This window comes from Neopelma chrysocephalum, unplaced genomic scaffold (genome assembly GCF_003984885.1).
Source record: "Neopelma chrysocephalum unplaced genomic scaffold, ASM398488v2 Primary Assembly neopelma1_96545, whole genome shotgun sequence".
NCBI classification, from domain to species: Eukaryota; Metazoa; Chordata; class Aves; order Passeriformes; family Pipridae; genus Neopelma; species Neopelma chrysocephalum.
This window is the reverse complement of record NW_020925190.1, coordinates 636,078-660,050: the sequence shown is the minus strand read 5'-3', so window position 1 is coordinate 660,050 and position 23,973 is coordinate 636,078. Positions and strand designations below refer to the sequence as shown.

Here is a 23,973-nt window from a genome sequence, read left to right as displayed (position 1 = left end):
TAATCTAAAAAATTAACTTTTTTTTTTTAAATCAAGATGAAATTGTTTTCATTTTTTTCAAAGGAAAATATAAAATATTTATCCTTATTTTCTGTCTTTACATCTGACCTTTTTCCCCCATTTCTTTTCTTCAACTGTGAGCACTGTGTGTGAAGTTAGTATTTATGTGTGAAGTTAGTATTTATGTATTTCTTAAATCTGTTTATTAGCTCCAGATGAAAAAAAAAAACAAACCACAAAGATGAAAATTCACTTCTGCATTTTACTGGTTTTCAGATTAAAGCAAATTCTCATTGTTTTTCTTCAGATATTATAGTATCTCATCATTCAGTATATCCTATTAATCCTACAGAATCTAATACTGAAGAGTCAAATGAAGAACTAAAGCAATAACTTCAGGAAGCCCTAGAAGTTGATAACAGTGCCGAAGGTGCTACTCTCCAAATCTGCGTTTCCTTTTAATGTAGCAAGAGGATATTGACATATTCAGAGACTTGGATGAATCCAAATTCTTGAAATTAGAGTGGTAGTGGGAACCTTCATTTAATTTTATGGCAGGAAATCACAGTGTGAGGTGCCATTTATACTCTGAGGGTTTGTTGGGTCTTTTGTTTGTTGGTTTGTTTGTTTTTTGAGGGGGTGGGGAAGGTTTTTTAAAGAACTGGAGAATATTGGAAGTATTATACGTTTTTAGCAGGTGTTATTTTATTAAGCTTAGAGCCTGAAAATCTGAACTGTAAACAATCTTTGGCTTTCTAGTCTGCACTTCTGTTGAGAGGTGGTTAACTCCTCCATTTTGGTTTTACTGTGGTTAAATGTGTTGGTAACGAGGCTTGGCAGCATGGGAGCAGGGGTTGAGGTGCCTGTGCTCAAACCTAAACAAACCCAGAAACTCTCGGCCACCACTGACACAAACTTGGGTGTTTTAAAGCCAGAAGGGATAGCACAAATAGTGTAAAGTTTGTGATGCTTGTGTATTGGTTCTGGCTGAGCTGGAGTTCAATTCCTTACAGTAGCCCTCACAATGCTGTACTTTCCATTGGTAGCTAGAAGGATGTTGATAACACACCACTCTTTTGGCTACTGCTGAGCACAGCATCAGCACTGTAACATTCCTTCCTCAGTTGAGGGCAAGATCCTGGGAGGGGGATTCAAATGGGCCAGCTGACTCAAACTAACAAAAAGGGATATTCCATACCATATGACGTCAGCTCAGATATAAAAGCTAAGGCAAGGAGCAGGAAGGCAGGCATTCATTGTCTCCAATGGTTGCCTGCTGAGGAACCATCACGTGTCCTCCGACCATCGCTGCTCATGGGAAATAGAGAATGAACCATGTTATCTTTCGCTTCGCTTCGCTTTTGTGCGCATAAGTTTCCACTTTGCTTTTTGCTTTAAATAAACTGCCTTATCCCAACCCACAAGTTGTTTTTCCACCTTACTCTGTCCCCTGTCCGGGTGGGAAGGGGAGTGATAGAGTGGCTGGGTGAGCACCTGGTGTCCAGCCAAGGTCAGCCCACCACAGCTTGTAATGCCCTAATTTTTGCTGGTAGAAAAATTGTAATTACATCTATTCAGCTTCATTAGTAAGAAAAAAAAACAACAAAAAAATTATCTTTTGTTATAAAAGGAAAACACACTATAAGTGTATGCACTCCATAAATGTACATACTGTGTGTGTGGACTGCCCCTGACCCTTTTCCTTCCTTCCTCCCTTGGGTTGGCATCAGCACCCACAGCTATGTCAGGAAGCTGATCTTGCTGGAAAATATATATTTACCTCAGGTTTAAATCAATAACGTGACTTGCAAGCTCTTAATTTTAAAAAAATTAATGAAAATCTGTAAATTTAGAATTTTTCTTTTAATTTGTATTTGACTCTGGAAATGTGGAAACCATTCTTGTGGTCCTGCTGCAGAAGTTCCTGTTGACTTACTGGTTTTGAAAATAAGGACTGTCCTGTTCCTTTTGTATCAAATTTGTTATCCCCAACATAGGTTCCTTTTTCTTTGCTCCTTTTTCCCCCTCAATCTCTTCTGCATGTGCCGAGATGAACAGAGACAAATAGTGAGAGAGGATTGTCTGTGTAGATGCTGATGGTTTGTGCATATGTACAGTAAGGATTTAATACATGTCAAAATATATTTTCTAAATATGTCAGGAAAACTCTTCATCTGGTTCCTACTACTTCCTTGATTACATTTATTTTACAAGCTGTCTGTGTCTTGCTATGCATTTTAAATCTGCTTTTGCTCCCAAGTTGCTCAAAGTACTTTAAATTTTCCCTGAATAAAAACCAGACTGAAAATCTGAAGACAAGTAAGGATGAAGCATTTCTCATGGTAGATGCCTTCAGAATTGCCTTTGAGCAGCAGCTGATGCAGAGGAAGGACTAGGCCCTGAGACTTGCAGAGGGGATAAAGATGAAGAAGGAAACTAAATTTGAGAACTGGAAGTGCCTGAGGGGCACTGGTACCTGGGCAAGTCAAGCGTCTGGGGGGGTTGGCTGGAAAAGCAGCGAGCATGTGGCTTGAGTACCTTCTTACTGTGTGACATATGTGGCTGTGGCTCAGCTGCCAACTGGGGTTTATGAAGAGTCAAGAAACAAAAAAGCTATGTCAAAGCTGTGAATACACAGTGTAACATTAAATAGTGTGCTTTGTAATTGAGGAATTTCACATGTGAAATGCAGAGTGTGCGTGTGAGTAAATGGAATATACAGGTCCTGTAGGACACTAGAGCACTCAGTCCAGGCCTTTAGTGCATCCTGTTTTAAATTACACATGCATGAACTCTACTACCTGACTGAAAACATGCTGGAAGAAATAAGCTGTTACATGGGATGACAATAATATTCTGGATATTAAAGATGTTTGTTATAACAACAGCAGAGAAAAGACAAGAACTGGCCATTGTAAACATCACTAGCAGCTTATGTGCTCGGTGTTCTTCTTTGCAAATGAGCTCTATGAAAGAATTAGGGAAGGAGGAGAAATGTAAAAATATATAAAATATATATAAATATAGAGATACTGGGATTTTTTAGCCTGGATGGGGCATTGAGCAGCCTGGTCTAGTGGAAGGGGGTGGGACTGGATGAACTTTAAGGTTTCTGGGGGATTTTTTTAGTGGTTTTTGTTGTTGTTGTTGATGGGAGGTTTTGTTGTTGTTTTGGGTTTTCTAAAAAACATTTCTATCTTTTCATTTTGCTTTTTATTATTATTCTTACAATTCATATGTGGGTAAAGCCTTCAAGCCTGCGCAATGGATTTTTTAGGTGAGATGCAGTATGCACAGAACTGAACCCACCCTTTAATCCTAAGGTTCATCTGCCAGGGCCGAGCAAGCTTGGACAGTGGCAGTGAGGTCCTCAGGACGTAGGTTTAATTAGAGTGACCTTCTCTTAGATGGATGGCCTTACAGGGCTAAGCGAGCACCATCTGCCCGGGTTTGGGATTAGAGTTGTCCTTCTCCTAGGATGACTGCCAGAAGGCTAACAAGCTCATCCTGCCCAAGAATATAGTGTATCTGGCCCTACGGTTTTCACCTGTCACAATTCATATGTAACAGAGTTACAAAGCCCTCTGTAAAAGAGGAAGAATTCGAATCTGTAAAACAGGACAAATTGTAATAATCCTTTTATTCTTTAAAAAAGTGTAAAGTTCTCATGTCCTCGCCAAAACCATCGTAGAATTTAGGAATGGGACATCAGGATATATTTCTGTTGGTAATTGAGCTGGAGCTGCCAGGATTAGAAGTTTGGTGGGTCTCCCAGATTTCTTGAGCACTCTGGGGATGTGCTACTACAAGAGCAAACACCCTGACTTCTGCTATAGCAACATCATTGCTTTCAAGCTCTGTAACCTGGTGCATATGCCCCATAATTTTAACATATTTTAATATTTTTAGAAATCTTACAATTGGCCTGTGTCAGAGAATCTTTGGGTTTTTTCAGGCTACTTACTGTTTAAAAACTAATTACCATGAATTCCACGGTTCATGTACTTTTGTTTTCCTTAGAGCGTGTCAAGTTAAAAGGGAATGAGAACAATCTGGGGCAGAAGCTGTCCAGCCTGCTCTCATTGGGTGAGGCCTGCAGGATGATTGAGGCGCTGGACAATCCCCTCGAGATCCTGAAGATGTTGATAGATTTGGTCAGTATTTTGTTCATCACAAATCCTTGGGGGAGCACATGCAGCCGTCGGTTTACAAACAGTGCCTTGTTGTGAGATGATGAATGTCTTTCTCTCCTGTGTTCAACAACCCCCAGATGAACAACAAGGAGTCGTCCCTGGCCCACCAGAGGAAGGTCAGCTACATGTTGGCCCATGCCATGGAGCCGAAGGAGGATGTTTTGGGACAGGATGAAGGGAAGGGGCTGTCAGGCCTCACTCACACTTGCTGCCACAGACCCCCTCCAAGAACAGTGTCTCCTCAGTTCCCAGCACAGAAACACACAGAAATCCAGAAAACTCCCTGCAAAAGTTGCTGTCCTGGCCCTTGGGTGGTGCCAGGGGGACGGTGGGGCCGTGTAGCCACACTTTGGAGCAGGTGGATTTTGTAAAAAAGAAACACTTTGTGGAAGCACCAGAAGCCGTCCTGTGATTGCATCACTGCTGTGATGGGCCCACTGACCATCGCTGTGCTGAGAGGGGCAGGGTTGGTCAATTTAATGGTGATTTAAAACTGGATGGAGCATCTGTGGGCTGCCTGAGCTCTCCTTTGCCCTTCCCCGGCCCCACATGGTGACAGAGTAAGAGTGGTGTCACTGTGGGGTGGGCATGTGCTGTCAGAAGGACGAGGGGGGCTGATGGATTGACAGGGACAATTGTGTCTAAACACACAGAGTCAGGTTTAGAAAGGAGACATTGTTTATTCTGCACAGGGTGGAAGGTGGATGTTTCCACAAATCCAGCATACCAACTGTCAAAATCTTTTGCTGTTTATACACTTCAGCAAACAAAGGTGTTAATGTCCATGGGCTACAAGTTACATAGTTCTCTTATTAATTACAGAATCACAGACTCAATTAGTTTGGAAAAGACCTCTGAGATCACCGAGTCCAACCTATGACCCAACACCATGTTGTCAACAGACCATGGCACTGAGTGCCACATCCAGTCTCTTCTTCTCCAGGGATGGTGACCCCACCACCTCTCTGGGCAGCCCATTCCGATGCCCAATCACTTTTTCTTTATAGTTATATTTTATATTCTGTTGGTTAGTGACTCTGTCACTTCTCATGCTAATTAATCTCATGCTCAGTCATTCTCTTCCTTTGGGTTGGGGAGTTTTGGGTTCAGTGGTCACACCCTGCCCCTACTGGAATCACCCTGTATCCAGTGGGAGCTCATTCAGCCCAGGTCCTGAGCTGCCTTTGTTAGTTCCTTCCTCATCTTGGGAGTTCTGTCCTTGTGGCCCACAAATACTGCATTCCCTGTGCCCACTCTTAGTGGAAATCCTTCCCCCAAGCCTTGTTACCCTCCCCCAGGGCTGAGATCACTGAGACACATCCAGTCCTAAACCATAACAAGGGCAAGAAGGGCCTCTCTTGCTTCTTGGGCTTTAAAGTTATAAAGATCAACCATAGAACATCCTTTCTTAGCAAAACTTTGACACATTTCACGTTTTGCAGCAATCAGGCAGGATCCTGACCCATCAACTCCCTCTCATTCCCCCTAACTCTCTGTACAAACTGTTAATCGTTTCTGACTCTATCTGACACACTCACGTCACCGCGGGTTGGGTGTGTGTGTGACATCACGAGACCCGGCAGGGGGCTGACGGAGCGGGAGTGACGTCACCGTGAGGTGAAGGGGTGTGAACGTCACGATAACCGGCGGGGGGCTCACGGAACAGGAGTGATGTCACCGCATGGAGGTGGTGTGTGACGTCCCGCGACTCTGCGGGAGTGCGCGCAGGGGTGAGCTACCCCGTCAATCACAATGCCAGCCCCGCCCCCTCGCGTCGGCTCTGCCCCAGTGGCTGTGGCGGGAAGTGGCGTCGCTGCGCACGCGCGGGGTGGGCACAGCCGGTCCGGTGACGTCACGTCTTTCGTATCCGCGCGTGCGCAGCGCTCACGGAGCAGGGTCGGAGCCGCCGGCGGGGCCGGGGCGGGCCTGAGGGGACGCGGCCCTGAGCCGCTGGTGAGGACGGACACGACGCGGTGCGATCTGAGGCTGCTTCAGTGGGTTAACTGCCCCCGAAGGTTTGAGCGTATTGGTGTTTTTTTTGCTTACTGCTGTTCCACTTGTTTATATATAAGGTATATAGAGTATATATAGGGTATGTAGAGTATAATATTTAGAGAGAGTGCTATGTAGGGTATGTAGTGTATAATAGAGAGGCTATTATGTACGGTGTATAGAGTATGATATATATACAGACAGTATTATGTAGGGTATATATAGGGTAGACAGAATATAATATATCTAGAGAAAGAGAGTATTATACAGGTTATATACAGTATATATAGGGTAGATAGAGTTATACAGTGTATAGAGTATAATAGAAGGAGATGATTATACAGGGTATATAAAGCGTAATGGACAATCTTACCCCTGCACTTCCAGGCATTAAAAGGTTGCCAAACATTCTGTATTTCCATGGAGCTGTTCCTGCAGGGCACTGGCCACTAGTGGGCTCTGGGCAGGGTCTGGGTCCAGCAGAGCAACCTGCTCACTGCCAGGGCTGTCTCATGAGCATCTGGTCATTAACAGTGTAAATCACAGGAGATGGGAATGCTGAGGGAATGTGCCAGGCCTGGTGCAACCCCATTCTCATGGCTCATTTTCTAAGGCTGAGTAATAAGTGCTCACAATAACTATGAGGTAATAACTGGCAGGTGGTGGGGGTGGTGCCCTGGGCAGTGTGTAGGGGCTGTGTCTGTGCAGCTGAGCCCGTGGGTTCCTTACTGGTGGACTGGCTGCTGCTGGTGGCACTGGAGGACTGCTGACAGTCCATAACTGCTTTCTGAATCAGCTGCATTGTGTCCAGGTCTGGGCTCCTCAGGATAAGAAAGACAAGGACCTGCTGGAGAGGGTCCATCAGAGGCCCCAGAGGTGATGAGGGATCTGGAGCATCTCCCTGCGTGAGCTGGGCCTGGTTAGTCTGGAGAGGAGAAGACTGAGAGGGGATCCTATCAATCCACACAAATATCCCCAAGGGATGTCAGAGGATGGTCCCAGACTCTGTTCAGTGGTGCCCAGCAACAGGACAAGGAGCAATGGCCATAAACTGAAACACAACAAGTTCCCCCTCAACATGAGGCAGAACTTCTTTCCGTGGAGGTGACAGAGCCTGGAACAGCTGCCCAGGGAGGGTGTGGAATCTCCCTGTCTGGAGACATCTCAGACCCACCTGGACATATTCCTGTGTCACCTGCTCTGGATGACCCTGCCTGGGCAGGGGTTGGGCTGGGTGATCTCCAGAGGTCCCTTCCAAACCTGGCTGTTCTGGAATCTGTGATTCTCTGTGTGGTGTGAGTGATACTGTTTTCAGTTCAGGGGGGCAAATTTCTTTGGGTGGATGAATGAAAGAGAATCCCCAGGAACTGAAGGTGATGTTGGGATAGAGCTGTCAAAGTGGTGCTGAAGGAGTTCTGTCCTTCTGAGAAGTCTGTGTTGAACTAACAGAATGTTGCTCTTCAAACACAGCAGTTTTTTGTAGTGTGCCACGTATTTTTTTCCTTATGTGTCTGAAAACTTCTGCAACTTTTGTCTTCACCCCCTGATTCAGCTCATAGTCTTGCTGAGGCAACAGCAGCTGGATCTTTTGGGATGGATAGTAGGTTGTCTTGCTCAGCAAGAATAATTTTAGTTTTTATTTGCGTTTTTTACACAACATTTGTTCAGTTGTGCTGAACTTCTCCATCAGGTTGATTGTTGGTGAGTTCCATGGGCAGTTGTAAGCTTAGATGTTTTGTCTGTAGGGCCTCAAGCCTATGGGTGGGGTTGGGGTGTGGGAAGGGGTTGAGAAGGATAAAGCTGGTGTATAGTATAGTATGGCCAGTCTTCGTGAACGAAGATTTTGGGAAAGGTCTTTTAGCTTTTGAGCCACTGAGCCCACCCTTAAATCCTAAGGTTCATCTGCCGGGACCAAGCGAGCTTGGACAATGGCATTGGACAATGGCAGTGAGGTCCTCAGGATGCAGGTTTGTTTAGAGTGACCTTCTCTTAGATGGATGGCCTTACAGGGCTGACGAGCTCCATCTGCCCGGGGGAGTATCCCTGACCGGGAATCGAAGCCGGGCCGCGGTGGTGAGAGCGCCGCATCCTAACCACTAGACCACCAGGGGTCCCCAAGCTGGTGATTAAGTCATTAAATACCCTGAAGGTGGGAGAAGAGGCACCCTGTACTCCGTGAGCTCCTCACTCCTGGAGCACTGTGAACTTGGTGGTTGCGTTTATATCAGAGGCTTTTTTCTGGTTGTGGTAGTTGCTGGAAAAATCCACTTCAATCCTGAGGATAACAGCATTAACACAGCTTTCTGCTCAGGCTAAGTGTAATGATTAAACACAGTGATGGAGCTGAAGTAATGTGACTTAGCAGTGAGTGAAAAGACCTCCCTGGTGACCAGAATTGAGGTGGCTCCTGTGGTGAGCTCTCTGCAGACCTGTGTGCCCCTGTGTGTGAGTTTCTCTGTTTCTAAATCTGTGTTGTTTTAGAAGTTCCATGTATAAGCAGGCGTGGCCTCTGCAGGGAAGATCAGCTGTGGCAAACTGGAGATCTGGTAATGTCCATGTGTGCTGACACTACAGAGAGTGGTTCTCAGGAATTCTTAAACTCCAAAAGGCAGCTTGTCTTCAGACCTTGAACTGGTTAGTTGATAATAATTAACTTACTTGTTCTGGTTTACAAGTTATCAGGACTGAAAACAGCTAACTACCTCCATTTAGAGAGTTTATCTGTAAAAAGGAACCCCTGACATCCATCCTGTTACCTGGCCACTCGGTATCCCAGCAGCTTTGTGCTATCTTCTCCTTTAAATGAGAGTGTGTTGAGAAATCCCCAGTGGAATGTTGGTTCTGAACTCTGGAGACTGTTACAGTTTTAATGTGGCACAATTATTGCCTCTGTTCCATGGGGAAGGTCTGTGTGCAGTTTGAAGTGCTGTGTTAGGAGTGTGTCAGACCATGCTCAAGTGACACGTCCAGGGTGCTTTTTTTTTATAATATTTTATGTTTTTATTATTATTTTCCCTTTTTGTGATGGACTGATGTTTTAGCTTCAAGTCTCCTTGCACATAATTATTTAATTTCTCTTAATCTCAAAGCATGTAGTCTTTAACAGAAAGTGATTTAAATATTGTTTAAAAGTTACTTCTACTTTGAAAAAAAAAGTCTGTAAAACGGAGCTGGTGAGAGCCTGAACTTGTATGTTTCCCTACACTGTTGCCTTAGATAATGTTATAAGCTTATCTGAGGCTTAATGCCTCAGATAAAGTTATAAGCATTAAGTTTTAATAGCTTATTTTTTAAAAATGCCAATCTGTGAACCAGTTTGGAGATTGTCTAGTGAGTGGATTCAGAGCTGTAGAAAACATGTTTGGAAGACGACAGTTCTGTTTACTTAAAACCATATATAGTGGTGGTGCTCCTGATTTCTGATAATCAGAAGTATAATTCTGTTGTTAGGAGTACGATTCTTAAAAGAATACTTTATGGTGATCCAATCTGCCCTGCTTGGGGGGGGGGGTGATTTTATTGTGCGTTTGGGTTTTTTTTTATTGTAGGTCTGTTGTAGAAAAGCTGAAAACCTATCAAAAACATCAAGAAAGAGTAGTGAAATTACAGGAATAATATGCTAGTTATTCAAAGTCAGGTTAATTACTCAAAATGCTTTATTAAGTCAAATGGAACTATTCTATTTCAAAACCAGATTTAATAAAATGTAACAACATTTTTGGGTCAGTAGACTGAGATGTGATAGTTTCCTGAGCTGTGTGTAGAAGTGATTTACTCTGTATTAAGTAGATGAAAATATTTGCATATGATTTCAGTTCTACAGTTCTTTGAGTTCTTTCCTTTTTCAGAGGTCAGTGGGCCAACGCTGGACAACACAAATGCATCCTAATCTACCTATTTAGCATTGTAATCTAATAATGCACTTGTGCTTAATTCAAAATTTGTCATGTGCCACTCAAGAGTGCAAAACAATGAATTTAGATCTTTTAAAATGTAAGATAAAGATAGATGCAATAATTACTTACCTCTCCTCTGTATTTTTTTGAATTAAGAAAGGGTTTTTTTGTAAATTCTGGTGTCATTAAGGTATCTGTTATCTGTACTTTGATGTCTCTCGGTGGATCATCAAAAGCTGTTAATCTTGTAAGTCTCTTAATTGAAATTACTTCCAGTTCAAGTTGTAATGCGTCCAGTTACCAGGAGGTTGTGAAATAGGGTGATTGTTCAGGCAAGGGCTACATTCAAATGAGTGAGGAGAAGTGGCATTAAGTATATATCTCTGCTGCTTGATGCCCTCTAGACAGCTGTGAGAGACCTGGGTTATGGTGCAGTGTGAAGACCTTTGCTCTGACAAATTAATGCAAGTGGATATCAAAAAAATAGCGTATTCAGATTGTTCACTTCTGGTTTATGCACGGGCACAAAGTGCTGCCCTGCTGCATACTACTTATTTCACCTTTCTTATGCCTTGCAAATCTCTGTTTGACCTACACATTGCCTTAAAGTATTCTTGTCACATGCACATTAATGTGGTGAATACTTACATCACATGTGGTGAATAATTCCATATTGATGTAAGTGAATGCACCTGATCTGAAGGATTCACTGAAGGGAAACCTTACACCTCAACAAAGGAAGTTAAGGCACAGTGTGTGAATCTGTAGCTGCAGTGGCATAAGTGATGTGAGTGGATTTGAGTATTTGTTTGGTCTCTAAGCTTTTAGAAGCAACAGTACTAGATGGTCAAAATACATTGAATTGGGGTGGGAGGTGAAGTCAGCCAGTGCAGAGACTGAATGCACTGATAAAAGTAGAAGGAAAACTAGAGAGACCTCCACAGGTGTAGTTTACAGACATTAGACTGAATGGATCTGAGTCCCTTCAGTTTGCTCAAAGGAAGTGTAAATATTGATTTTATTTATAGGGAGTTGAACCGTGTGAGCGTTTAGCCATGAAAATAGATGTGGACTTAGATAGCAATTCAGAGTGACCAAAAAGGCATAAAATTGAGTGGCTGGAAAGGTTCATTAAGCAAATGAACCAGGGTGTTCTGCAGTGTGGAATGTGACTGATTGACAAGTAGCTTTCTGATGAACTGGCAAGTCTAAAAAAAGTGTTTTATGTTCTTGGGGTCTCAGAAGTTCAATTGTTTTTGTGTTTTGAGTAGAATAAAAATGATAAGCTGAATTACCATGCTGGATTTTTAATTTTTATTATTATTTATGCAGTTCAGTTGTGTTGAAGGGTAATAATGGCCTAGTTTGGTTTTTGCCTGTGAACTGTGGTATAAAATGTATATGGAGACAAACTAGAAGATCCTGATATGCCTTCTGGTTTTAAACTTGCTGACATTGTAATGCCATAGTACATGCTTTCAGATGCACTTGTTTTTTATAAGGCAGCCTCAATCTCGTGATTTAAAGTGGATTTTTGGGTGTATTGTGCACAGTGTGCTGGGTGCACTGTGTAGAGCATATTCAAAGTACATGGAGGCTGCAGCCCTGTTTGTACTTAGGTTTTGTCTACATGGAGAGAGAGAAGAAGATGTTAATAAAAAGAAAAAAATACCTTACAGAAGTTGTCTTTTGATACTAACACTTGGGCTTTGTAGACATAAAATTGCTGTGAATGAGATGCTGTTGTTCTTCTTTGTAGGTTTAAGAAGGGTAAAGCTTCACTCGAACTGAGACTAGAATGGACAGTTACTTCAAAGCTGCGGTGTGTGACTTGGACAAGTTGCTCGATGAATTCGAGCAGAACACAGGTTAGTTCCTGCACTGGCTTGTTCTCCAAGTGGTCAAATGGCTGTTACCATAGAATCTGAAAATAGCATATACTAAGTGAGAGCTTGTATGGATGAATAGATGGGATCTAGAGGGAGTAGAATGTGGAAGAAGAGGAGTTTTACAAACTTTGTTTTGATCTCTTCTTCCTAAACACAGATGAATATGACTGCCTCAGAACACCTCAAAACCCATGTGACTCAAAACACCGTTCCCTATTCTCAGTCGTGGGGTGCTTACAACATGCATTCCCAGCACCAGAGCTGCCAGAGGATGCTGATAGCTGCCCTTCCCCAAAGAAGACCCCTCTTGCTAGCCACGCTGGGACGAGGAGTATGCTGCTCAGTCACTCACCACCGCAGGAGCAGAGTGTTGCTGGACCTGATCTTCTGTCCACTGTGGACAGTGGTTCCGTAAATGAAATGGAGGCTTCTAGCCTGGGAAGGTGTGGCATACCTGTGTGTGATCTTGTTAATGACACGGCTGATTTAATCCATGCTCACCAAGGTTCTCAGAAGTCGCAGCCAGATGACTTCCAGTGCAGCCAAGGGTCAATTGGCTTTGGCCTGTCTTGCATACCTGTTCCTATTTGTGTGTCATCATCTGGTTGCAGGGGTGCTTCCAGCACAGAGCAGAGTGATGGGGACTCAATGCTTCAACATTCAGGGCACCTCACAACAGAGGAAATGAATCATTTAGCTTTAAAATCAGACAGTTACACTACAGGAGAGATCTCGGATTCATGCGATGATCAACACAGGACAGAACCTGTAAAGTGCAGTGAAGTACTTGATCAGCCTGAAAAAGCTGCTCACCTTGATATTGAATGTGTCCCTGTAACAACACAGAATTCAAATGCAAATAGTCCCAAAGATGAGAAAGCTTGTGAAAAACTGCCTTGTGAATCAGAAGATGATAGTGCATGTTCTGCAGTAAGCAAAGAGATGCATGGAGGAAATGCCATAGGAAAGGGAGACCCAAAAGATGGGACTAATGCTGTATCCGTGCTTTCAGATCTGCTCAAGAGGCATCAGGTGCACAAAACCCATGCAACATTACCTGGAATTTGTGTTGCACCAGGCTCCTCGTGTCAAACAGGAGCTGAAGTACAACTGGAAAAGAAAATCACAGAAGACAATGTATGTAGTGAAGAACTTAACAGCAGCGAGACACTAAGGAGTGTTTCCAGTTCGTGTATTTCAGCTGAGGATGTCCAGACCTCTCTGTCATGTCTCCCTATGTCCATGTGCGGTTCATTAGTTGTAACAGAAGAAAAGGTTAATCCTCTACCTCAGAATGCAGTGGCAGAGGTTATTAGTGGTACTGTAGCTGTTCATTCTGGAGCATCTAAAACTGATCCCTCTGGCAGGGAATCCTGTGAAAATACTGACTGGCATGAGCAGGAAGAATATTTAGCTGAAATCAGCAAAAGTATTGTGGAAAACAGTGAGGATGGAGCGCAGTGCAATGTTCAGAGTGTAATTGATGGTGGTGACTCTCAGGAAATTGAAGCTTTTGCTTCTGCTTTTCTAGACCTTGAGGTTGAGCCATATGGTGTTGGTGTGGACAGCTTCTATGATGAAAGTATGAGCCCAGTTGTGGCTGACCTTACTGTGGAGGAGAGTGTTATTAAAAGTGATATTCTAGTCAGCGACGGTGAGCTTGATGATTTCTTGTACGGACAAAGTCTGCAGTCCAAGGTGTTGAAGTCTTCAGACAATGATAGTAACTTAATAGAAAATTATGCAAATGAAGGGAATGTAACAGATGTGAACAACCTGGATTTCACAGAGATCACTGAAGAATTTATGCAAGCAAAACTGGAGGAGACAATAAGCATTAATAGTAATGTTAAAGCATCTCTTCCTGCCAGCTGTTTGGAAGCTGCAGCAGAAGTTAATGTATCTCATGGTCAGGATGTGACTGAGAGTGGCAGTGAAGCTCTGGCTTCAGATGTTCCTAATGAAGGTGCAAGACCAAAGCAGTTGCTTGGCCTTTCCCAAGGAGCTGCTGGTCAGAAACAACTGAACAGAACAAATGTACTTGAGAGAGAAAACCAGGAACATGGTTCTGTTACCCCAGAAGTTCCCCTCTCAGGCAGCAGTGTAAGTGCTAGTAAGAACTCTGACCCTGGGGAAAGCATCTCTGAAGCTGGAGGAGACCAAACATCTGAAAACACAGAGTCACTTAAAACACCTGCAGCTCTGCTGTGGAAACAGCCACTGTGGGTCCCTGATTCAGAGGCCCCCAACTGCATGAACTGCCAAGTGAAATTCACGTTCACAAAGAGACGACACCACTGCCGAGCTTGTGGGAAGGTGAGTTCTGGGAGAGGGGTCCTGTGCTGCTGAAAGGAAATGGATTCTGATTTAGGGATGACCAAAGCACAGGAGGGAAAGAAGATTGACACAGTTTTTCTATGCTCAAAGTATTTATTTAACAAAAAATAATTTTCATTTTCCCATCATAGAAACTTAAAGACTGTTGAACAAGACTGATATCTTGTCATATTTTTTGTGAAAATTCTTATTAAAGGGATGTACGAAGAATATTCTTTATCTTTCAATGCTGGCTTGTCTAGTGTTTTGCATAGAACAAGGGAGATGAGATGATGGACTACTTCATAGTAGTCATAGTGAATCAGCTTTTTGCTCAGCTTTTAAGTAAAATGTCTAAGTTTTAAAAAATTGAGGTGATGCTGAGAATTCAGGTAAGTGGTTATACTATCTGTAAAGCACTGTCCATGAACCTGGAAGGATTGCAGTCTTTCAGGAGCTGTAACAGTAGTACAAGAGTAAAGGATTTATAGCCTAAATCTGTTCTCCTGCATGTTTAGATGTATAATTTTCCAGGGAATTTGTCTCAGGGGAAAATACAAAACAAGTAGTTGTAGAACTTTTTTCAGCCTATGGTCTTCTGCAGTGAGTAAATGATGCCACATCTTATCCTTAATTCAGAATTCCGTTGTGAGCTATTGTGGCTTACACTTGTAGTGATGCATAAATGGAAATACTGTCAATACTAATGAACTTATTGTTCAGTGTTGCTCTGTAAGATTTAGGGATGAGGAGATAGAGCAAAGACTAGTGTCAGTACTAACTTTTTGCATCCCTGGTGCTAAGAAGCATCTGGAGAGGCTCAGTAGGTTTTTTTCCCACCTCTCTTCTAGCACTGTGTGTTCAAAGCTTGGTACTCGTTTATTTCAATTGCAGTAGGTGTGAAGTAAAATGTAGGTCTGAATCTTGAGTGCCAAGATAAGGAAGAACTCATTGTGCCAACCTAGAGCTCGTTGAACTTACTGCCAGAATATGCTGTTGATGTTCTGTGGTGGTTTAAAATGCAGTTCTTCAGAGTGGGTTTTGTTTTGTCATGAGACTGACCGATTTTAGGTTCCTGTTTTACATTTTACTGTGAAGTTCCTTGCACCTTGTTTGGAGATGGGGATGGAAGACCCTTCACTGCACACACCCTGTTTACAGCTGTAGGTGTGTTAGCTGAGGGGCTTTTGGCAGAACAACAGTGTAGTTAGAGGGAGCATCGCAATCTGTGTTCATTAGGAGAGCAAGTGAAGGCAGTATAGGTTATCTATACCTTGCAGATGGTGCAGTGCTATGCAGTTGTAACTCTGGCACAGCTTTTTTGAATGTTTAACTTTTTGACAGACTTTTTGTCTTTTTAATAGTAACTTTTTGTCTTAGAAAAAAACAAACATTCCTTGTGAAGCTGTTGTGTGGTGTTGTGTTTTCAGCCACTTGGGACATAAGGAAAAACTGGTAGGAATTCACAGTTGTCCTGTGTGGACTATTCTAGAAGACAATTTTATACATTCCTATTATCCATCATCCTTTTTTACCAATGAACATGGCAACGCTCGTGGATTCTGGCCTCTGTGCTGGAGGGAAGTGAGAGGTTAGTGGGCCATGCTTTCTCTCCCAGCTGCAGCACTTGTGAGGCCAAACAGCTTTGCAGTTCCTTTACTGAGGTGTTTGTCTCTTGTCGTGGTGTCCTTCCTAGTTCAACCTGCTTCACTCAGCAGCCCCATCTTCACCTCCTTTCCCCTGTCCCTTAGTTTGTCTTCACCTTTTAGATGCATTAGGATTAATCTTCCTGCAATCCTCTGTGGGTCCCAGTGTCACCAAGGGTATGAGGAGAATCCCCGTTGCAGAGGATTGTGCTGCCTTAGCATTTGAAGCCCTAAGATGGATCGTGACTGATTAGCAATTAAACCTCATCAGTTACACTGTTAATATCTGTACTGAGCATGTGTGTTTTCAGTTGAGGTAAATTACCTGGGGCACTAATGCAGAAGCACTTGAAATAGTTTCTTTTTTCAGCTCAGATTGCACCTATCAATTACTACTGGTTTTATAGTGACCTTTCCTACTTAAAGGAGTTCACTTGTAATAACTTGATTTTTTTTTCTCTGTCACCACTGTTTTTGGTTGGTTTTTTTTCCAGTTGGTCCACTTTGTTTTCCCGGAGGTAATCAGGAGTAGAGAAGACTTTGAATGTTCTTTCCACTTACTGAACTCTGGTCAGTGGTAGAAGGGTTCTGTCAGATCAAGGTTTCAGGAGACCTTTTGTAAGGCTGATACTCTGGAGTCTGCTTATGGCTAAAAATGGTGTGACCTTCTGAAAACTTGCAGATCACCCTTGAAAGAACATAAGGGAAAAGCAACAAAAGCTCTAGTTATTTATGTCAACTCTTGCAAAGACCCAGCTTTACTAAAGATGTAATTTTTTGAAGGGGATTGTGCAGGTGTAGTCCAGGCTAATGAGACAAACTTTTTTCCTCATCTCTGCTTAAAAATAGACAAGACGTATATGCTTTTGGAGTAGGAGAGCACATTGTGTTCTTTCAAAGCAGCTTTCTTTTCAAATACCCTGCTGAAGGGAGCTTGTGACATGAAGGGAAGGATGCTTATTCTTCCTGAGAGAGTAGGAGAGCCTACTTAGCTGACATGGCACCTGAGCCAGATGGGTGAGTAGCTCGGGAAGCTCTGGCTTACGTTGTTATCTGTGAGGTGGAAGACGCAGCTTGGAATTTCATAGCAGACTGGTAACACGTGTTATGGAGAGATTTGGTGCAGCTGCAGAAATGATTCTGAAGCAGTAAAGCAAATCTGACCCCAGTTCTGGGACTCAGTCCTTGTTTCTGTTGTTTAATGTAAAATAGTTACGGAACTTCACTAGGAGTGAATTTAGGAATAGGTGTTGCAATCTGAAATTCTTTTCATCACCCCAGATAAGAATTTTAATATAATGCCACTTGGGTCCTCCATGTTGTTGCTTTTTTGTTGTGCACATATTGTGGGTTTTGTTCTTGTTTTTTGTTATTTTTTTTTCTTGGTTTGAATATAAGGTTGCAGATGGTTTAGAATGAAACAAATGTATTTCTCAGAAGAGTTTTCTAATTCCTGAGCAATTGTAGACCACACAATATGTCTATAATATTTAATCCAGTCCTTTTCTGATTCAGGTTTTTTGTGGTAGCTGTTGCAAACGAAAATGCAAACTACAGTACATGGAGAAGGAGGCAAGAGTCTGTACTGGCTGTTACAATGACATTAATAAAGGTAAAAAGTTTTCTTTGAGTAATTGCAGTAACTAGTAAAGTATCCCTCTTTAACCTTTGCTCTTTTGGGGGAGCTTGATTATTTTAATTGGTGTATGCTTTCCTGTTGCTGAGATGGAGGGATGAAGAGAATAATTGTACCTCCTCACTGGATTTCAGTTCTTATTTTAAACTTTAAGTAGCAAGTTGGTGATTTTTATTAAAGAAAAAAAGTAGTTTTTAACTCTGTAGGACTTAATGTGAAGCTATACTGTTGGGTCATCTGTGACAGGGGTTCTAGCAAAAGAGATCCTCCCTCCACAGTAGCCTTCTGTGTGTTTAAAGGCCATGTCCCTGCTTGTTCTCACATGTTATTTGCCCATTTTATGTAGCTTCCTGTCCTAATGTTTTTACAAGTCACATAACAGCACTGCAGTAATTGAACCATCAGATAACCTTTCCTTAGCTGGAAGGTAAGCATGGGTGCTTATGGAAACATCAGGAGAAAACACTGATGTTCTGTTGTTTCATATTTAAATAACAATATGTCAGATTTTTAATATGCCACCTGAATGGAATTTGACCTGATAAATGTGATCTGTGTCTTTGCACCAAGGTACGGTCACTGCAGCAGTACCAGGAGGTACGGGGGTTTCTGTCATGAGAACCAATCTGGCAAATATGCAGGCAGAAAACAAATGTAAATTTTCTTCCCTGCAATAGTCTGAGTGTGCAGATCACAAATTGTGCACTGCTTTTGCCAAAAACCCCTACCCAAAGTACCACACTGCAAATGAAATCTAATCATTTGAGAGATCTGAAAAACTAACCACATTTTTTTAGCACAGGCATTTGAAAGGATGATGAGTCCAACTGGTCTTGTTCCCAGTTCCAGTGTCTTCTCTGAACATTCTGCTGTTCCACTGGTAGAGGAAGCCCAGATGCCTGGTAGTGCCAGCTCCCCTTCACCTTCTGCATTGTTGCCTATCTCAGCCCTTAAACAACCTGGTATTGAAGGTACAGCTGCTATAAACAGTATAGATCTAACAATTCCAGGGTCTCTTTGGAAAGAGTCACTTATTGCATGTTAGATTTGTACTTGGTATATTTTTTATACATTTTTGGTGGTGTTTTTTGTGGGAAATGTAAACTCTGTGAATGGGACACTGGACAGTTACTTTCACTTCCTGGTTTTGGTGCCAGGTCCAAGTCGGTCCTAAATCTCTGTTTATGAAATGTGGATGTTGCTTTTTTCATTGTCTTCTCCTTTTTATTATAAATCTTTTGTGTAACTTTTATAATTTTTACGTGTCTTGGGAGATTTCTGGCTTGTGTTGTGACTGCCATCTTACAGTAAAAAACAAGAAGTAGCTGTTTAGGGACAAGTTGAAAGGGAACAGTAGAGGTTCATTGTAAATAAAAATGTGACTAAGTAGTGTCTTTGTTCCACTTTTATTAAACATTTGACCTTCTTCAATGGAAATAAATTTTTAAACAAAGTGATAAATTAACTTTCTTAGATGTATTTCATCTTTTAGCTGTAATATGCACTTCATTCTTACCTTAGTACAGCGGGATGATTGAGGAATTAGCCTTCCTTAGATATGAATTAATAGATTTAATTGTAACATGGTAGCTCCCAAGTAGGAGATTTTCTGCATGTATTTGCCTGACTGGAGGTTGGCTGGTGTCAAACTCTATCTCTGCTTAATTCCACTAAACAGATTCTCCATGTATTTGGCGGGGAGAAGGGACTTACTTTTTATCCCTTTCAGGCATTGGAACAGTGCAATATTGTTATTGTTTTCTTACCTTCTCCCAGGGCTGTGCCCCAGAGAGCAGAGGAGGGTCTGGTTTGCAGATGGTATTTTGCCCAATGGTGAAGTGGCAGACACGACAAAACTGTCCACTGGAGCCAAGAGGTCGTCACAGGACTTAAGTCCATTGAACCCTGACTTGCCAGAGACTCATATGGTATAAGTGTGGAAGTGTGTGAATGTGCATAAATTATGTGTTAAATACCTCTGCCTGCTATTGATGGGGCCTCTTACATCCATAACAGTTCTGCTTTTGGAATCTGAGACAGTATTTGAGTATTTTTTTGGAGGTGGCTGTGAAGTCCTTGGATTGAAAAACTCTGTAGTAATTTTCATTTCTAGGAAAACTGAAGGAAGGCTTTCAAAGGAAAGCATTGTTTGGTTTGGGGTGTCTGTGAACTTCAAAAATGGTATGGCAGAAAGTTTTCCAAAACTGGTCTTTTTTGCACACAGCCTTTCATTAATTACTTCTATGACAGTTCTTAAACCTGTCACTAACAACAGGCTTGTAGTAGAAGTTTGTGTTTGGTTTTGGTTTTTATTTTTTCCCCAGTGGTTTGCTGTAGTTTTCCTGTTGGATTAGACTAGCCAGAATTTGCGTAATGCCCTGGAATACTCCATTATAGGGTGCAGCAAAATCTGTGTATTGCTTCTAACGTGAACTAATACTAAACTGAGAGGGGGATTGGCTTTTTTTATCATGGATCACAGTCATGGTGTTGAACTAGCTGCACTTTACAAAAAAAGTCCAAAGAAGAGGTCTAAGTTTGCTGTGGAAAGATTTGGAGAGGTTCCGCAGCTGAAGCCTTTTTAAGATAAAACATAGCTCTGACATGCTGTCTCAAGTGATAATATAAATTCTATAATTCTCACAGGACCCAAGAGTTTTTAAAATACATCAGTAAAAACCCAGACCAGATCATTATTATTTGTATATGGAGGATCTGGACACTTACCAGGTACATAGCATCTAAATCAGCTTTTATTCATGAAGAACAAATAATAGTAGATGTGAATTCATTTGAACAAGTAAGGACTCCAAGAAGTTGCAGTAATGAAAAGGTATAGCCTGTCTCACATTTTGGGGAAAGAGTAGGATATTTTCACTTGCAAAATATGAGCAATGTCTAAAACTAAAAGCATCATGGACAAAGTGAGTGGGATACAATTGGCACAGTGCAGCTCTGAAGCAAAGGTAACACAAAATCCGGACCGTGAAGGCAAAAAATACCAAGTGATATGAAACACCAGCAAGCAAATGCCTGGGGAAGAAGTCTGTTATTGGCCCGTGTAGTCATGTTTCTGTCTGCGTGTTTGTGGAGTGGTACTTTTGGGGTTGGTGTCCTTTTATTTTTTATTCTCTGGTAGCGTATTCAATAAATGGAGGATTTGCTGGAAGTTGATGGGACATCAGGAGAGCTCCTACAGGCAAGCATAGAATTGTCAAGTGTTTTCCTTGTTGCAATATAAAATTCTTCCCTATGGAGATAGAATACAAGTCTCGTGGACTTGATAGCACACCTCTCAGGGTTTCTTTTGCTTATTTTTTAATGACAGCTGATATCCTGATGTGCCCATGTTCACAGCTTGTCACACCCATCTCACTGGGGAAGCAGCACAGATTTGACTCCAAGCTCAAAATTAATCAGATGTAAAATCAACTATTGGTATAGAGGGTAGAAATACCTTTGCAGTACTAAAATGCTGATCCAAGTAATGCTCAGTAGCTGTGAGTGGCAACACCAATAGCAGGCAGATTCCTGAAGGGGCACCTGGTGTGTTGATTGTGTCACATCTGACTGTCTGTGCTAGAACAACCATTTGTGTTGTCAAACAAATAAATTAATGATGCAACTTCACCTATGTAATGCCTAAACATTAAAAAAAAGAAGATCCAGGAGAGATTTGGTGGCTTTCTTCTTGTTAGGAGGAAAATGCATTCTCAGCATTTGTGATAGCTTTCTTTCTCTTTTTGCATCTAGAATGCAGATAACGAAAGTTTAGCTGGTTGTGGGACAGTGTAGAATTTTTGTTATTTCTTCTTCATAGGCTGCAAACCCAGAGGAAGATGACATGTTAACTGATGTAAATCAAAAATGGAAGGAAGAAATTGATATTATGACAAGAAGGGAGGAAACACATCCTTCTGTTCCTTCAGACAATGCACAGCACGGTGTCCCAGGCCAGAGTGAGGTGGTACCTAGTTACGAATCTCTAGGAACTGAAGAGTGTTCTCCTACTGCAGAGGCCAAGAAGACCAGTTGCAGTGCAGTGCATCAGGCTGCACATGATGTGTCTGTTAGTCCTTCAAGTTACAGAGCACTGTGTGGGGTCGAAAAGTGTGTGCGAAGAGACATCAGCCTTCTTCCTGATGGGGATAACCTGCCACCACTTCTGCTGGCAGTGGGTGAAAAAGGAAAAGGTAAAATCTGAGAAAACTGCTAATATTTAGTCATAGAATCATAGAATGGTTTGGGTTGGAAGGGACATTAAAGCCCATCTGTTTCCACCCCCTGCCCGGGTTGCTCCAAGCCCCGTCCAGCCTGGCCTTGGACACTTCCAGGGAGGGAGCAGCTACAGCTTCTGTGGGCAACCTGTGCCAGGGCCTCACCACCCTCCCCCCTCACAGGGAAGAGTTTAAATCACCTGGTGCAAGTTTTCTAAATATGAACTGGTGAGCATATAATTTGTATTCTAATACAATTCTACTGTCATTTTTTTGTTGCGTACTGGATTCTTGGATAATTGAACATGCATTATTAACAGGATCAATGTGTTATGAGAAGGATGCTTTGTCATTTGAATAAATTATAGTGGTGTCTGTGCTCACCAGTAGTACCTGACAGTATCAGTGCATGGATGAGGAGCCAGGACACTAACTAGTCAGTGATTTCCAAAGCAATGGTAGCCCCAGTTTGCACTTTTGTTAGAAGCTGCTACTTCAGTGTTAGATGTTCCTTGAATCTTAGGGTGAGCTGTTCATTGGTTGATCTGCAGCTATTCTAAATTTGGGAATAACTACCACCCTCTTAAGGGAGGAGGGTGGGACAATGTGTCATATGCTATGAACTAATGCTTGGTTTGGGTCACTGGCTGATGTGTTGAACTAAATTGTGTGTTAATTTATTTAGATCCCGTGGTGGAGGAACATCCATCTCATGAAAAGATCACCTCGCTGCTTGGGGAAGGAGGTTCTATTCCATTAACTTTTATCCTAAATGCAAACTTGCTTGTCAATGTCAAGCTAATAACATGTAAGTATTGCACATTTTCTTTTCCATTAAATCCAGCTTTGTTTTTCTAACAGCATTACTGTGATGTCTTATCTTCTTAAAGGTTCCTCAGAAAGGTGCTGGTGCTTCTCAACCAATGGACTGCATGGTTTGGGTCAGGCAGAAATTGTCATTCTGTTGCAGCGTTTGCCAGACGAAGATGTTTTCCCCAGTGAAATGTTCAAATTATTTCTTGACATCTATAAGGATGCAATGAAAGGTGTGTAATTTTTAATGTCCATCCAACTTTTTATTTTATAGCATCTTCTTGCAGATCTTTCAAGTTAAATGTTGATATGTAATTTTTCTTGAAGTATTTGTAAGTGTCTAATGATTCTGATGAAAGACCTTGCAGTGGGTTGGGCTTCTAAATAACAGAAATAAAAGAATTTAAGTTTATTTGTTTCCTATACTTCTGTTAACATCCTGTTTGCAGGCTCTCTTTTTGTTGTTTAGTTACATTGTGTTGGAGATCCTGCGTATAAGCCTTTGAGTCTGTGGTTTAGAGCATCTGGCATGCTATTTGTAGAATAGTAGCAACTGTTGTGTGCCACTTCAGGATTTCTGGAATTTGTTTGAAGTAAAACTAGTTTTGTATTCAAATTCATTTAGTTACAAAATACAGAGCACTTATTCTGTGGGTTTAGATGTCTGGCAGACTTCAGGAGGGTCTGAAATCCACCACAGGCCTGCAAGTCTATCAGAGGTCACTGGTTAGAACAGTTCTCTTGGCACTAATGTTTGGCTGACCCAGATGTGCAAACTCTCTGTCCCTCTTTCTACAGGAAGGTTTGTAAGAAACATGGAAAACATTACTTTTACTGAAAACTTTCTCAGCAACAAAGAGCATGGAGGATTCCTGTTTGTTTCACCAACTTTTCAGAAACTTGATGATCAGATTCTACCGGATAAGCCTTTTCTTTGTGGCATTCTCATCCATAAGCTGGAAATACCCTGGGCTAAAGTGTTTCCAATCCGTTTAATGTTGAGACTGGGAGCAGAATACGGGGGTAAGTTTTAACACTTTCTATATAACACTTGACTGAGACCCCTGGTGGCCTAGTGGTTAGCGTGCAGGACTTTCACTGCTGCGACCACGGGTTCGAATCCCCGGTCTCCTGGCCTGATGGAGGTCGTTAGCCCTGTGTGGCCATCCATCTATGAGAAGGACACTCTAAACAAACCTACGTCCTGAGGACCTCACTGCCATTGTCCAAGCTCGCTTGGCCCCGGCACATGAACCTTAGGATTAAAGGGTGGGCTCAGTTCAGCGCAGGCTGTGTCTCACCTAAAAAATCCATTGCAGAGGCTGGAAAGGTAAAAGACCTTTCCCCAAATCTTCGTTCGCGAAGATGGGCCATT

The 23,973-nt window shown here is 42.2% G+C and overlaps 1 protein-coding gene across 4 annotated transcripts in view; it reads left to right on the top strand.

Moving 5' to 3' along the window:
- The first annotated feature begins 6,113 nt into the window (after positions 1-6,113).
- ZFYVE16 (zinc finger FYVE-type containing 16) overlaps positions 6,114-23,973 on the top strand; it is a 25,846-nt gene continuing 7,986 nt past the window's right edge. The window contains exons 1-10 of one of the 4 annotated variants that reach the window (XM_027708844.1): positions 6,114-6,265; positions 11,841-11,949; positions 12,128-14,286; positions 17,448-17,544; positions 18,366-18,539; positions 19,345-19,496; positions 21,389-21,761; positions 22,471-22,593; positions 22,676-22,831; positions 23,397-23,621. In XM_027708844.1, coding sequence (XP_027564645.1) covers positions 11,880-11,949; positions 12,128-14,286; positions 17,448-17,544; positions 18,366-18,539; positions 19,345-19,496; positions 21,389-21,761; positions 22,471-22,593; positions 22,676-22,831; positions 23,397-23,621 — 3,529 coding nt within the window. In that variant the 5' untranslated portion in view covers positions 6,114-6,265; positions 11,841-11,879. Of the gene's footprint in view, positions 6,266-6,683; positions 7,089-8,307; positions 8,820-11,839; positions 11,950-12,127; positions 14,287-17,447; positions 17,545-18,365; positions 18,540-19,344; positions 19,497-21,388; positions 21,762-22,470; positions 22,594-22,675; positions 22,832-23,396; positions 23,622-23,973 lie in introns of those variants that run through there. The other 3 variants (XM_027708846.1, XM_027708843.1, XM_027708845.1) reach the window with 3 other exon arrangements.